Source organism: Protopterus annectens, chromosome 2.part0 (assembly GCF_019279795.1).
Source record: "Protopterus annectens isolate FY-2018-M chromosome 2.part0, PAN1.0, whole genome shotgun sequence".
In the NCBI taxonomy this organism is placed as follows: domain Eukaryota; kingdom Metazoa; phylum Chordata; order Ceratodontiformes; family Protopteridae; genus Protopterus; species Protopterus annectens.
In genome coordinates, this window is record NC_056728.1 from 59,923,440 (window position 1) to 59,939,187 (window position 15,748).

The 15,748-nt window shown below is 38.1% G+C and overlaps 1 protein-coding gene across 3 annotated transcripts in view; it reads right to left on the reverse strand.

Moving 5' to 3' along the window:
• LSS (lanosterol synthase) overlaps window positions 1–15,748 on the reverse strand; it is a 787,682-nt gene that overhangs the window by 443,631 nt on the left and 328,303 nt on the right. For all 3 annotated transcript variants that reach the window (XM_044060550.1, XM_044060549.1, XM_044060551.1), the window contains one exon: window positions 6,500–6,597. In XM_044060550.1, the coding sequence (XP_043916485.1) occupies window positions 6,500–6,597 (98 nt within the window). The remainder of the gene's footprint in view (window positions 1–6,499; window positions 6,598–15,748) is intronic.

Genomic DNA, 15,748 nt, shown 5'->3' on the forward strand with positions numbered 1-15,748 from the left:
ATGTACATTTAAAGATATTACATTCTAGCACAGAAAACATATAAGCAGTCCTGCGGCACTATTTTACATAGATGGTTACGATTAAGCCTCTGAACACAACCATGTTAGTATGTATTTCAGACATGGATGCCTAGAAATTCACCCGACAGGTGAACCTTTTCATCCATGCCAAGAACACATAACTGGTTTGGTTCGGTGAGACATACTCATAAATCTTCGTAGTGCATGGAGTTTTATCCACTCCATATACTATCAGTTACAACAGAAAAAAGCACAAAGTTCTTTAGCAGCTTTGAAAGCCACTAAAGCACTTAGCAAGTGCAGTCTCACAGACAGGAAACACATACAAGTGGAAGAAAAAGTCAGGGACAGTTGATTTAGTTAAACAAGTTACTTACGGATTGATGTCAGTTTGTAAACTTCCCAGAATGAAAATATGAAGCAAATACTTAAGGGACAGTTGACAGTGAAGCATGAGAATCGACAGTAATGCTCAGGGGGTAAGTAACAATTGTTACACACCTCAGAAAACCCTGTTAGGGTCAGGTCTCACACTAAAGAACCGCTTTACAGATTAGTCTTTTTTCCAGTTTTGGAGCATAATCACTGCACTCCAAGCACTACAAAGCATTTTTATGCACATTAAAAAATGCACTAGCACAGGGGCATTTCCTGTTACAGCAAGCACTGCTGCTTTACATCACACCTTGCTGATCCAGAGAATAACAGGCATTTGTCAGTTCTTCTTCTAAGAGGAATGCATAAAAGTTAAAACGAAACTCAGCTGTAAATACCAGACTTGGGGTACCTGAAATCACTACAATACTTGTCAGTCCTCCATCTAGGTGAAACCCTCACATGTACAGCTGGTACCTCTAAAAATCTATCAGTTCCATACAACAAATCAAATAAAAAGCCTTGTTATCTAAAACACATGCAGAATCCCTGGTATACGCCATCAGAAAAGGGTTTGAGAAAAAGCTTCATGTTTGGAAATAAATGGGAAATTCTTTTACCCATTTACAAAATGCTACCATTTCAAGCAATACCCCTCCAGTCTAGTCCTCAACATTTATTTATTTATTTACTTTTATTTATTTATTTATTGCATTTGTTTACCAAGAAAGTCCACTGGGTCAGAGATGAGCCCATTTTCAGTGGAGGCCCGAAGAGAAAAGCTCCACATGTAATTACATAAAAGAACATATAATACAGAATATATCAGGTAGTGGTAGTACATTAGATAAGTGAATACGAGCATACAATAATATGGCATGAATTACAATACAGTAGTGAGGTGATACCATTGTATAACGTGGTGACATTGGTAAAAAATTGTTTAAATCATGGTAGAAGTATAGAAAATGGAGGTGTGGATGGCAGGTAAGGTTGTTAGATGAGAGAGAAGATTGTGTAAAGGAAAAGGATGCAGAAGGCTTAGTGTAGGGATGGTGATGGCTAGTGTCAGCAGAAGCAGTAGGTGTAAAGGAGGGAAAGGAAAATAAAGTCTGGGTGTAGAGATAGGCTAACATGGTTTTGGGGAGGGGGTCAGGTAATGGAATTGTGATTAAGGGTGCAGGTGCATATCCAGTGTGATGAGAGGTGAAGTTTAAGGGAGTTTTTAAAAGCAGTGGAGCTTCTGATAGTTCTTATTGAAGGAGGAAGTTTATTCCAAAGCTTGGAGACAGTGAAAGAGTAACGCATTTGACTGGCTGAGAGCTTAGGTTTATCATTATTTAGTAGCATTTTGTTTTCTGACCTCAAGTGTCGATCTGGATGGTAGATGGTTAAGATGTCAGTCAGGGCTGGGGAGATTTCTGGGAAGTAAATGATTTTATGGGAAGTAGTAAGTTGTAAGTATGTGAGGTAATGGGGAAGTTCCAACCAATTAAGTTGTTGTAGTGTGGAACAGTGGTGAGAGAAGAATTTAGCATTTGTAGCAAATTTGGCAACTTTATTGTAGCATGTACTGAGTTTAGTTTTTAGAGAGGACTGAATATTGGTTAGGATGGGGGCACTGTATAGGAGTGTAGGAAGCAGAAATGAGGAGGCAAGAGCTTTTTTTGCAGAGAAGGTGAGAAAGTAATTGTGCCTATAGAGGGCACTTAGCTTTTGATATTTTTTTTTATGTTATTCTGGATATGAAGGTCAAAAGTTAAGTTATCGTCAATGCTGACACCAAGCAATTTGGTACTGGGAACAACATTAATAACAGTATTGTTTTGGGAATGAACTGAAAAGTCAGACTTAACTGGGCTAGATTTTTTGGGGGTAAATATTATCAGTTTGGTTTTGTTGGGGTTAAGGGCAAGATGATTCTGTGACATCCAGGATTCAGTTGAGGTAAAAGCCTCTTGGGTAAAGTGCTGCAATGTAGAGGCAGATTTGGAAGATCAGATAATGGTAGAATCGTCAGCATATTTGATTACAGTACTGTGTGTAAGAATTTTATGAAGGTCGTTGATGAATATACTAAATAAAAAGGGGACCCAGTATGGAACCCTGGGGGACTCCTGTGTTGGTGTTGTTGAAAGGAGAGGAGCAGCATTGCCATATGGTAGCTTGTTGCCTATGACTGAGATAGCTGGAAAACCACTGAAGGGTGGAGGGAGCATGCCTTTTGAAGAGTGTAACAAAATACACTGAGCGATCATTTCCTATGGAAATCCTAAGAAGTCCTAAACAAACCTGTGCTGTGATTGAGAAAGAACACTTTCTATTTAGTTTCAAAACGCATCTTTTGCATAAAGTGCAAGTTTTTATGCACCAAAAAGAATGCTTCATATATGACATCTGCTACCCACAGTTTAACTGCAGCATAAATGCATCTTACACCTGTAATGGGACAATTTTATTGAAAACTTTAGCACTTTCTGGCTATATTGCCTTTTTGGTTCAGAGGCTGGAACCTGGTTCGGATAGTGTAAATCCCAGAAATGATCTAGTAAGATAATACTCTGGAGGGAAACATACAGAGGACAAAATGTTTTTCAAATTCCCACAGCTTCCAGCTATTATACTGCTATATGCCCATCGTAAGTTCAATGTATGCAAAACTTTCAAGAGACCTGGTTTTTTTTTAACCTTGATGATTAGGTGACATGAGGAAAACCTGCAGTGTGCTGCTATACTTTCTACATACAGTAAGAGGAAAGACAAAAGTCTGGAGCAAAACACAAAATATCTAAACTAAAATGAAAGGCACAGGCAAAAAAATGTGTGTTATCTTGCCAAGAAAACAGTTGTTGTTGTGTCTTTCGGCTTTTCCCGGTTAGGGGTCGCCACAGCAGAACTCCGGTCCACTAATGATTGGCAGTTGATTTTTACGTGCCGAGTTGCTGGCCCTGATGCACAACCTTCAACGAAGGTACGTCCATTCACGCATGTCTCCACACAGAAGACGCTCTAGCTGAGAATCAAACAGGACATCTTGCTGTGAGGCGACAACGCTACCGCAGCACTAGAAGTCGAATACTCATTTAGGTTTCAGAGCGCTACACATTTTCAGAAAAATAGTGGCTTTCCATATGCAGAAATTTAGGGAAATTTCTAATCATATCTTGTAAAGTGGCAAGCAATATAAATCAGAAAATGTAATTTTAAGGTGGTTAGTAATACAGATGCAGAATGTGAACTGCTATAAATGGAGATCTGCAGGATTGAACATATTCTTCCTTAATGTGCTGCAGTGTTTGCACTGACTATAGTGAGATTTTTTTAAATATTTCAAAGCAAGCACTAAAACCGCTGCCATTGTCATATGAAACACAGAGAAAGGGATACATCATCTGAAACACAGATACAGTTTGATTCTTCATATCTTAATGGGTCTGAGATTCTGAAAGCTGATAATTAATCCTATAATTTACACTTAGATCTATGGGCATCCATTATAAAGTCACACATTTTGAAAGTCTGCCATGTGGCTGCTATTTGCAACAAAGACATGAGAATTTCACACACTAATTGGACTCTGTTTGTGGTATATGCTGCCCTACACTAGCATGAAACCAGTAAAGTAGTATGCAGTAACAATCTTGTAGAAAATCCCCAACAATTTTTACACTAGCCACAATTTTTCTTCCAATGCCTTTGTTTCAAAAATAGCACAATAATTATGTGCTTTTTCTGAATCATTAACAGTTACAATAGAAGTCTAGCAAGCTTACACCCTCAGAAAATAACACACATTTCTTAGTGCATTTTCACAGTAAAGAATCATTCGGTCTCTTTTACAGGAGAACATATACACCCCTCCTGTAATCAGCATAAGAGAGCTGCACTGTACTATTTTCTTCCAGTTATTTTCTGAACATTTTACAGTAGGTTAATTTAATAACATTAGAAAGGAAATTCCCCTAGTTTTTAGTTAATCTTGCAGTAACATTAATTTGTAGAGTTCTCTGATTCAGTAGTACTGCAATGACTTGCAGAGCATACTAGTTAAATCTAAGAAGAGAAACAAAAGTAATGACTGTTATTATTTTAACCATGGTAATCATTCATACATATAAGTTAGTTGATTAGATGTTTATGCTCCACATTGTTTAGAAATAAAATATTAAAAGAGAAACAAAACCACTGACTTAAGAATAACAAATGTACACTACCTGCAATATATAACCATCAATGTTTGTGAACTAGTTTATGTTGTAAGTTGTATAAGAATTTAGGAAATCTATCAGATGTGGTGGTGGTGTGTCTTTCGGCATTTCCCAGTTAGGGGTCGCCACAGCGGAACTCCGGTCCGCTAATGATTGGTAGTTGATTTTTACGTGCCGAGTTACCAGCCCTGATGCACAACCTTCAATGAAGGTACGCCCATTCACGCATGTCTCCACGCAGAAGACGCTCTAGCTGAGAATTGAACCGGACAGCGTCTTACTGTGAGGCGACAATGCTACCTAAACATATTAAATACAATACAGTTATGAGATTACAATGAATTTCGGAAACACAGGCAGGCATCTGGTAATATTGTATGTCGCTAACCCAAACATTTATGTTTTTTCTATTCCTATCACCATTCTGAAATGTTTTATCTTGTGTCTAAAAACAGGTTTTCTGTCCCATGGTAAACACATTCTGCACTAACATGCTCTTAGAATTAATCAGAGTATCTGAACATATTATATAAAGGTATGTTTGGAGCTAATCACAAGATACACAAATATAATAAGCCTGCAATCTATGAAAACATGACTCCCAAAAATTAAGGAGTCCCCATACAAAATGTCTATCTGGTTTCACCATTTTTTTCCAAGGCTCAAAAAAAAAAGCAGTATAGCCTATACTTATCTTAAATGTAGAGTGCTGTACAGAGAACCTCATGGAATTCCTAGAAGACTGTTCAGCATAGCAGCTTGTGCTGGTCAGACAGACAGAGATGTGCAGTACAGCAAAAATGCCATTCAGAACCATGCATGTGCTTAGTTGTGTATTTAAAATGTAATTTTCATGTTTATGAATTAAAATCCAAGCAACAACTGCAGATCAGATGAATGCCCTATTAGCCTGTGCTACCATCTGTACCTGACTGAATGTAGCTGTGACTTGGAAGCTGAGGGTACTGACTGGAACATTGTCATGTTGCAGTGCACTGTCACTCTCTCTGACACACACACACACACACACACAGTAATGTACTACTTATGTGGATCAGCAATCTGAACAGGATGAAGCTAATCTGCTTTACCCTGCTTAGATTCTCCCACTGGAATGCAAAGTTGCACAGATCATGCACTGTACAGATGTATTAAGGACACATTGTGCTATGCAATCTAAGATGTACAAGGGCCTACTTAACACAGGTCATATCCCCCAAATAGATATTTGTAAGTTGCTCCAAAGCACTGCAAGGCTGCCCTGCTGAGCAAACATGGACCTATGAATAAGGGCACCATTGCATGCTACTTAAAGCCACTTGCCCAGCTTTGCATAGCCCAGCACAGACTCTTTATGAATTCTATTCCTTGCCTTTTTACACCATAAGTAATGACATTTTCTCATCCTTAAGCTCTACTATTTTAAAGTTAAACCCATGTGAAGTGGCAACAAAGCATTAATAATTCCAAGATTGTTGCTGGTACTGCCCCCGGGATGCTCTTAACATCCACATTGGCCCCAGTTTTCGTGAAGACGTCCGTGGGAAGGAGGAGGAGGAACAAGTAATCCTTGTGATGGATGTCGGCACTGGGAAAGCCAGAAATAATGAAGCACGGAGGAGGGAGAGAAAAAATATAATTTTAAGACTGCAGGAATTATTTCACCCTTATCTACATACAATCCTGTGATTAATTCTTGCAGAGCACATTTCTACAAAATACTTCAAACTCAGTCATGCTAGATGGTTTGACTGCAAAAGCATTATTGTTTAAACAACCATTTGCACTATGAATTCACATGTTATTTTTGGGACAAGGAAGAAACTGAGCAATCACATCATTGTTTCTGTTTTTCTTTATGTGAGTACTCACAAGAATAAAGGAAGCACACCTACCAGAGGTAATCTCTGATTCGGGACACATGCTCCTGAAAAACTGGAGATGATGAACCTTCTACATACCAGCGAACCAGCATATTAATTGTTTTTGAAATCTGCAAACAAAAGGAAAATTAAATTCAGAAAAGGCTCACAGCAGTCAGGATAGGGTCTGTCAAAATTAACTGTCACTATAATGTCATCTGTCTTGGGTAAGATCATATAAGCTAATAAACTGTCAAACTGTCAGCTACAGCTACAGGACTGAAACTGAATTAGAATTAGATTACAACTAGACTGACTGATTCATGTAGGGTTCAACCAGTCCAAGTATGCCTGCATGAGGCAATAAGAAGGGTATCTTCAAGTGAGCTTCCAATAGAAAAATCTGAATGGTTTTGAAAATGGAGAGCAACTGAGCTTCCACTAGCAAAATCTCAATGATTCTGAAAATGTGGAGCAACTGATGAAGGAGCAGTAACACTGTCCAAGCCAGCCCCCCCCCCCCCCACACACACACACATTAATTCCCTTGTAAAACCAAAAAATCAAGAATCAGGGCAACACGACAGACCTCCATTGTACCACAAGTGGGTATTTACTGATCACCCAAGCTCCCTTTGTACCACATCAGACAGTACTATGCATGCTACAATGGATGAAGTTTCAGGCTTTGGGAGTGGATAAGCCTCAAATATTACTGGTACTGTCACAGAAACATTTTCCACATTCAATAAATAAAAATAAAGCAATTTCATGCTTTTTGTTGTGGAAATGATACTCTCAGGTAGTGCTTGCTCTCTGTTTGGGATAAACAGGGTTGTAAAACTGAAGGACAGGGATTGTAAATTTCAAAGACAGACTCATGTAAATATAAACAGAGAACATAAGGACAACCTAATATACTGGGGAATATCCTAGACAGATAACGGCACTGTTGTTCATGATTAAGTCTCTTGCTGACACATGGCACAGTGAAAGAAAAGAATTATGTTCTGGTGCATTCTGTTTACAAACAGGCACTTTTTAACAAATGCAGAGTGCAACACAGCAGCAGCTGCATCCAGTCCAGAAAACCCTGTGTAAGGGACAGACAAATGTAAATGGGTACAATAATCCAAATGGAAAAATATAGTTTTGAATGTGAAGTGTATAGTACACCCACGTTGAACAACATAGCTAAATCCCCCCCCCCCCCTCAAAAAAAAACACAAATCTTCTGCATTTAAAAAACATGGACAATGTATTCTACCATCACACAACTAGAGAACAAACCAACTTTCTTCTCTCTAACCTTACAAGACATGTCCCCCTTAACTGTCAACTTCCGATGATGCAGCCACCATAACAAAATCCCACACATCTCCAGCAGAATGAAATCTCTTCCACTTATTTTATGATCAGTTTGAAAACAGTTCCTTAAAGCAGTACTAGCAGGTGCTAAATAATACCTACATAAAATACTAAGATAACATTTCTGTCTTACCAGAAGAAGAGCTCCAAGGATTGTTTCCACAAACTCCATTTCCTTTTATTCATATCCCAGCAACAATTTATTAACTCTTGGATTTCCAAGGTGGCTGCACACTGATCAAAAGCGTAACTTCAGCTCTCCCTTGGATTTCCAAGGTGGCTGCACACTGATCAGAAGTTTAACTTCAGCTCTCCATGTATGAAAAAAGAAACTCAGAAGAGAAAGCTAGTGGACTAATATTTCTGGGTAAATTTCAGTAACTGGCTAGTAAGTACACTGCCTGGATGCCAGGGAAAAGAAATACAGAGGACCTGAAAGAAAATTAGATATAAAAGGTGAGGAAAAAACACTGAATGGGAAAAGTACTGCAGCTGTTCAACAAAAAGCACTGCAAACTCCAGACATGACTTCCAATAACCTAGAGGAAAATACAAGACAATTGCACATGGACCTGACTAAATAAAACAACAAAATACCTATGGAGTAGATAAACTCAAATAAAAAAAGGCTGGAAAAAATGGTAGAAGCTTTAAACAGATATTCAGACGATGTGATAAAATTGCAAAAAAAGGTGAAAATGAAGAAAATGCTGGCTGAATATGAGACTGCTCAAGAAGAGATGTTTGAAAAATAATAGAACTATTCCTCTATACATCTTCTTTCTCTTCCTTCACTATATTTCTTCAACCCCTTCTCTTAACTGCATTATCTCACTCTCTGTACTCCTCACCCCTACATTATTATTTTTTTCTTTCCCTCCTCTCTACCAATCATGGTCTATTCTAACAATTTATTTCTAATGTTATACTATAAACTAACAATTTCTATTTTTTTTAATTTATTAGAATTGTTGATGTTCATTATTGCATTAATATTTTGTTGCATTGTACTCTTTTACATGTACATGAATATATGTATTTATGTATCCAAATTCTCAATACTATAATGTAAACTCTGCTGTTGTTTGTTTTGTGTGTGGAGCAATTCTCCTTGGGTCTCCAGACAAATAAATAAATAAATGAAACTAGAGGACAGAGTATGAAGGGAAAACATGATATATTCTGCTGCACTAGAGAAGGTAGAAGATCCAGACTGCATTAATTTTATGAAAGCTAAGATAAGAAACTGGACTGGTATTTCACAGCGGAAGTTGTTAACTGAAAGGGCACATTGTGTGTATGCTCCAACCTGGCCATGAGACAGCAACTTAGATCTTTAATAGTAAAGATGCAATCCTACCAGCAGAAGGAGTTGATTCTGACAAAACTGTGGCAGAAGGAGAAAATACTAAAAGTGGGAGAGAGCAGAGTGTTTGTGGAGAATGATTACTCACTGTATACCAGGCAGAAGAGGAGTAAATTTGTTCCACTATTCAGGGAATGTTGAGAAGCAGGCATGAGATTCAAACTGCTGTACCCACCTATCTTTAAAATATTCTTTCCTGGAGGGACAAAATCATTTTTGATTCAGTATATGCTAAGGAGGAAATACAAAAGTTTGCCCAACAAAAAGTGAGCTGTGAAACAGAAGGAGATTATGCTTCTTGTTCTTCTAGTAATATAGACAACATAGTGACTGTGCCAGTGAAATCTTTTCCAATGTTTCAATGAAAAATGCTTGAGAGAAGGAAAAACCACAAGAATTGCTAGAAGAACTGAGAGTACATTGGAAATGAAGCAGAGACAGGATTTTGGAGACAGAAGTGAACAGGAATAAAACCAGTAACTTGGAAACTGACAAATGTGGGATTAAAAAGCATTAATTATATCTGTGAAACATGAAAGAAGACAATCTGGAAATACTGGACTTTTATGACTTTTGTTAAATTTGTAGGGAACTCTAAAGCATATGCCATATTTCACATCATTAATGTTCAGAAAAATACTTAGGAAAAAGGAAGAGGCGGGAGAAAGTTAACTGTAAGTAAAACAAACATTTTTTTTCTTCAAAGTAATATTTATATAGCACATCATTTTCTTTGCATGCTATAAAGCAAAGTTTTCTCAGTTATTTTTAAGTGAAGTAGGGAGAGTAATGCAAGCTGTTTTTTTTTTTCTTTTGTCCCTTCTTCTTCTTCTTCTTCTTCTTCTTCTCTCTCTCTCTCTCTCTTCTTGTTCAGTTTTAAAGTTTTAATAAATGTAGGCACTGCAATGTTAAAAAAAGAAGAAGAAATGCCTGGTCAAAACAGCAGGACAAAAGAAAAAACTGATGTACTTTTTTCATTCTTGCATAGGGGAAGGACTGGATTAAGACCCTTAGCTTGATCTAGTAAAAAGTTTTAAGAGAAAGCAAGTAAATAAAAAAGAACAGAGTATTATCAAGCTTTTTTCTAACAAATAAATGTATGCTTTTAGTAGCACATTTGTATCTGGTCCTCATGTCTCCATGGAGACAATCTGATAAAGAGAAATGGCTAGAAAATAATGTTTTCTGAAACCATTCAAGTGTTTCCTATCAGGGAAAGCTATAAATATAAGACAAAACCAGACAGCACTTAGTAAAAGAACAGACTGTACCAAGCATCTTAGCATGGATAACCTTTCTTTTAGGTTAACCCACGTCTGTGAGTGTGGCTGTCAGTTTGGGACATATGTTCTTATTAGGAGGGCAAAACTTCAATATTTGAAAATGCGCATAGTTTTCTGTATTACCAAATTAATAGGTTTTACGGAAAGTGAAGGTGTTCAATTTGTTTGAAGGCTTTCAATACAACAAATAATCTTGTAAGACGTGACATAGGCTCAAATGGGTATGACAAGAAATAACTGTATAAAAGATCAACCTGCCAAATAGTGTATGCATGTAACAACCCAGATTTGATGAATATGCTTCACCTCAAAAAATCTAGATCCCTCAGAACCACAAGGGCAGGAGACTTAAACCTTGACACGGTTATAAATAGAACGTGCTGGAGGGACAGATTCATCACCCAGAGACTCCCTATGCTGTGGAACAAAATCCCGGTACATGTGAGGCAGAGCACCTCGCTGGCCTTGTTCAAGAGGAATCTTGACCAATGGATGGGAGATCGCAGATATACCCCAGGGATTACTTCAGTGTCACTGCTTGACAGAGGCACAGAAAAATGATAGGCATAGTTTTTATTCAAACTAAAGGGGTGGCGAAAGCCACATAACTATGGGCTAGGCTTATAAATGCCCTTGGGCAGATAGCCTAGTATGAACCTATGAACCTATGAACCTATGAACAAAAGATGGAACTAGACACTTAACAAAAAAGTTGTTGCACATAAAAGGTGGGAATAAAAACTTTTTAAAACAATAATGCTTTCTGTAATGTCTTTAAATGCCAATGGTCTCACAGATAAATACAAAAATGAAAGAATAGTGAACAACATAAAAAAATGTAGAGTGTAAATAACTATGCTACAGGAGACACCTGGAAAGAACTGAAGACGTGAATTTGATAAAGAAAGGTTTTCAAGATGGTTATTTGGCAGAATACCTGGGAGAAAGACAAATACTTACATTAACTGAAACAGGAGCTCCAACAGTGATAGAAGAGGATAAAAAAAATAATAATGGTAGATTTGTAGTACTTAGGGGCTACTAGCAAGGGAGGAGCATTACATTAATATGTATTTATATTCCACCTAAAACTGCTATAATGACGATTAAGAAAATTCTGGGAGAAATAATCAGCGTTCAGAAAATAATATGACTTACAAGGGGATTGGAATTTGATTTGCAGCAGTGAAGATGTGTATGGGGCAGAAGAGAAAATATAGCTTTTTGAAGAAATTTATGACAACATTTGGCATGGAAGATGTGAATTCAGTACTAGGAGTTAATTTACATATTATTCACTAAGATAGAACTGCAGTGGTGGTGCTGCGGTAGCGTTGTTGCCTCATAGCAAGACGTTGTCCCATTTGATTCTCAGCTACAGCGTCTTCTGTGTGGAGGAATACGTGAATGGGGCGTGCCTTCGTTGAAGGTTGTGCATCAGGGTTGCTAACCCGGTACATAAAAATCCACTACCAATCATTAGCGGACCGCAGTTCCGCTGTGGTGAGCCCTAACCGGGAAAAGTCGAAAAACACAAACATTCACTAAGATACAAAAACTAGACTAGGCCAGACAGAATTTACATTTCACAGGAACATCTGCATTTAATTGAAAGTTTTGATACACACCCAATAACTATTTCAGGTCATGCACCAATGATAACTAAAGGGTAATGAAATACGAATGAGACACTGGCACTTTTCCACCTACCTGCTGAAAAGAGAGGAATTTAAAGAATGAGTAGTGAAATTATACAGGGGCTACTAGAAATGATAGAAATTTCTTCTGAAAATATAGCTAAAATGTGGGATAAAATTCAAGTGGAGTTTTAAAAATAGGGTGGAAATGAAAGAGAGAGAGAGATGGTTAAGAAGAAACAAGAATTATTCAAAAGTACTGACAAATGTTAAAGTACTGCATAATAGGGGCAATCTCACAGAACAAGAACAGGAGCAACTGCAGAATGCTAAACAGAAACTAAGGGATTACCTCGATAATGTGCATGAGTTTAGAAAGATTGTTTTTAAGGAACTGTTTTAATAACAATTCTAGAGTATAAAATTTTTTAGCACAAAGCATCAGAAAGCAGAAAGGGCTATAGCGAGGAAGATAACAACAGGTCCTGTGGAGGCACTAGAAATATTTTGAAAATTCTATGAAAGTCTGTATAAAGCAGAAAAATATGAAAATCAAGAAAAGGTACACATAAAAATGTTTATGGAAGAATTAAATATGCCAAAGTTAGAGGTAGATGATGCTCAATTACTAACAGTTAGTGTGAGGCTGCCAGCCCAGCTAGCTGGAATTTTGTAAATAATTCTATGTTATTTGTGAATATTGCTATGATTTATACAGAACTGTATGTTATGCACTGAGCTTCAAGAATATAACCACAATGTACCCTGCTGGAAAAGAACAGAAATGTATATAAACTATATACCTGTGCAAATATATGTTTTAATAGTAGAAGTTGGAACATACATAGTTAACTTGCAAGGCTTCAAGAAAATAGGTTGGAATCAGAATGTTTTACGATTGTGTTTATCTCTCAGTTTCACTGAAGGAGACAGGATGTCTAGAGCTAGAAGTTTCTTTCTATTGTCTTGAAATAGAAATAATTACTAGGATTAAAATGTAAAGTGTTTGTATTGCTCTGTGACTTCCTATCAGCTGTACATCTGAAAGATAGTTATTTTTCACAGAGAAATGTTAAAGTTTAAGTTTCTGTAAGCCTGGGAACTGAATGCAGATGACAAAGAGTGATGTCATCCAGCTAACCCAGCAGTAATGTTTGACAGTAATTTAAGAACTCTCTCAGAGAAAGTCTGTGGATTTGTATTTGTCTTTGGACCTGGAAACATCCTCTCATCAGTAATTGCCTTGCTAATAGTAAGTAATCAGGGTACAGTAATCTTTGTTAGATATAGATAGGAATATAGTAAAAATTAGTTTAGATGTTATCTGTATTTATTTGAGACTGTCCTGCAATGTTGTTTTAAAATATTTCCTGTGATTCTGAACTCTGTAGTCACTGTGGTTTGTTATTGAGTATTGTCTTGTTCTTTTATTATTTATTATTAAATATATTTAAACCTCTTAATTGTGGCTGGTTTGTTTAGAGATATTTTAGCTCTAGAGTACTTGCATATGTATATGGTGACACTGTATAGTCCACTTTAATAGCTTTAGTCTTGGTCACACTTACCATTTGGATAATAGTAACATTACACAGTAGGACTGGACACCCTTTGGTAAGGGCCTTATAGTAGGTGATAAGTAAGGGTAGCTGGTAGCAGCTGGTACTACATTATAGTCTGGGCAGAAGGGGGCATAGCTAGCAAACCTGCATCAGCCTTTCCCAGGTGTGTGTGTTTGTATATCAATCAAATCTCAAGAGTGCATGTATGTTAGCTACTTGGGCAGGGATACAAAGCATTAGTTGGACAGAGAGGGTGCTGGAGGTCATAGCTTGGCCACTCAACTGAGATCTTAACCCTATAGCTGTGCCAGTGGGGAAGTCTTATTGGGGATCTGGAGAAAGAGGGAGAAACCAGCCCCAACATGACTGTGATCTCTGTGTGCTCTTAAGGGAAAAAAGAAGTTATGTTCTTACCATAACGTTCCATCTGAGTAGTAGACTTCATTCGTCTGTACATATGGGTATACGGATCCGATTCGGATCCGAGCCGGCAAAACATTTCAAGCATCAGCTCTGAGCTCCAAACTCCTCCCCTACCTATATTACATCACTTCCTCCTATCTAGCCCCAGATGTCATTTGCTGTCGCTAAAAAGCAATATAACCACAATCATAAACAGGATAAAATGAAGAGTGAGGGGGATGGAGGAAGGGAAGGTGCAGAAGAATGAAGTCTACTACTCAGATGGAATGTTATGGTAAGAACATAACTTCTTTATCTGAAGAAGTTGACTTCATTCTTTCTGCACATATGGGACAGAGTCCAAAGCTACTAGTATTCCTGGGGGGCCCTTATGGAAGGATATTTCTGAGCACCGCAGAGCCAAAGGATGCTCTCCCTCTAGAAATAAGATCCAATTTATAATTAGAGATGAAAGTGTGCGAATTGGCCCAAGTCGCTGCTGCACAGATATCATCTAATGGAACTCTTGACCAGAAAGCTGCAGAAGTGGCCATTGCTCTAGTGGAATGAGCCTTCAGTACACCAGGAGGAGATATACCTTTGTCCGTATAAACTTGTGCAATACAAAGAGTGATCCACCTTGCTAAGGACACTTTCAAAACTGCTTTGCCCAAAAATGGTTTTGAAAGTGAGACAAACAATTGATCCGACTTCTGGAAGGGTTTAGTCCTATGGAGGTAAAAACGAAGCTGTCTATGGACATCCAATAAATGAAGCTTACGTTCACCTCTATTTTGGAAATTTGGGAAGAAGACTGGCAAATTTATATATTGATTAATATTAGCTGCTGAGGACAGTTTGGGAAGAAAAGAAGGTTTGTAAGCAGCAAAACCCTATCCTTGTGGAAAACCAAATAGCGGGGTAAGGAAGATAAGGCCTGCAACTCTGAAACTCTTTTAGCTGAAGTGATGGCAACCAAGAATGCTGTCTTCCACAACAAAAATTTAATTGGAATTGAACCGGCTGGCTCGAAAAGGGGAGAGGTCAAGGCCTGAAGGACTAAAGTCAAATCCCAGGGGGGCACTGTTTCTTTAACTGGTGGCCGCAATAAAAAAGTGCCCTTCAGGAAGGCTTTACACAGTTTGGCAGAAGCCAGAGCAACCTTATTTTCACCTACATGAAAATTAGAGATGGCAGCCAGTTGAACCTTGATGGTGGAAGCACTTGCGCCTGACTGAAAAAGATCTGCCAAACAATCCAGTATGACCGGAACAGGGGCTGTAAACGGGTTCTGATTGCACTGAGAGGCCCAAATGCAAAAACGTTTCCACTTGCTAGTGTAAGGTTTCCTAGTGGAGGCTTTAAGAGAAGCTACCAGAATATTCTTAACAGGGGACGAAAGTCCGGGAGTCCTGATGATCATGGGAACTGGAGCAGCCAAGCCGTCAGCTTGAGACTGTCCAGGTTGGGCAGGGACAAGCCCGATGGGTGAGAAATTAGATCCGGACATGGATCTATATTCAATGGAGGAGCCAACAGGTGAGACCATAGGAAGGGAAACCACACTTGGCACAGCCAGAAAAGAGCTATGAGAATGACTTTGCACTGCAGCTGGCAAGCTCTCTGAAGGAACTTTGGAATAAGAGGTAATGGGGATAAGCATA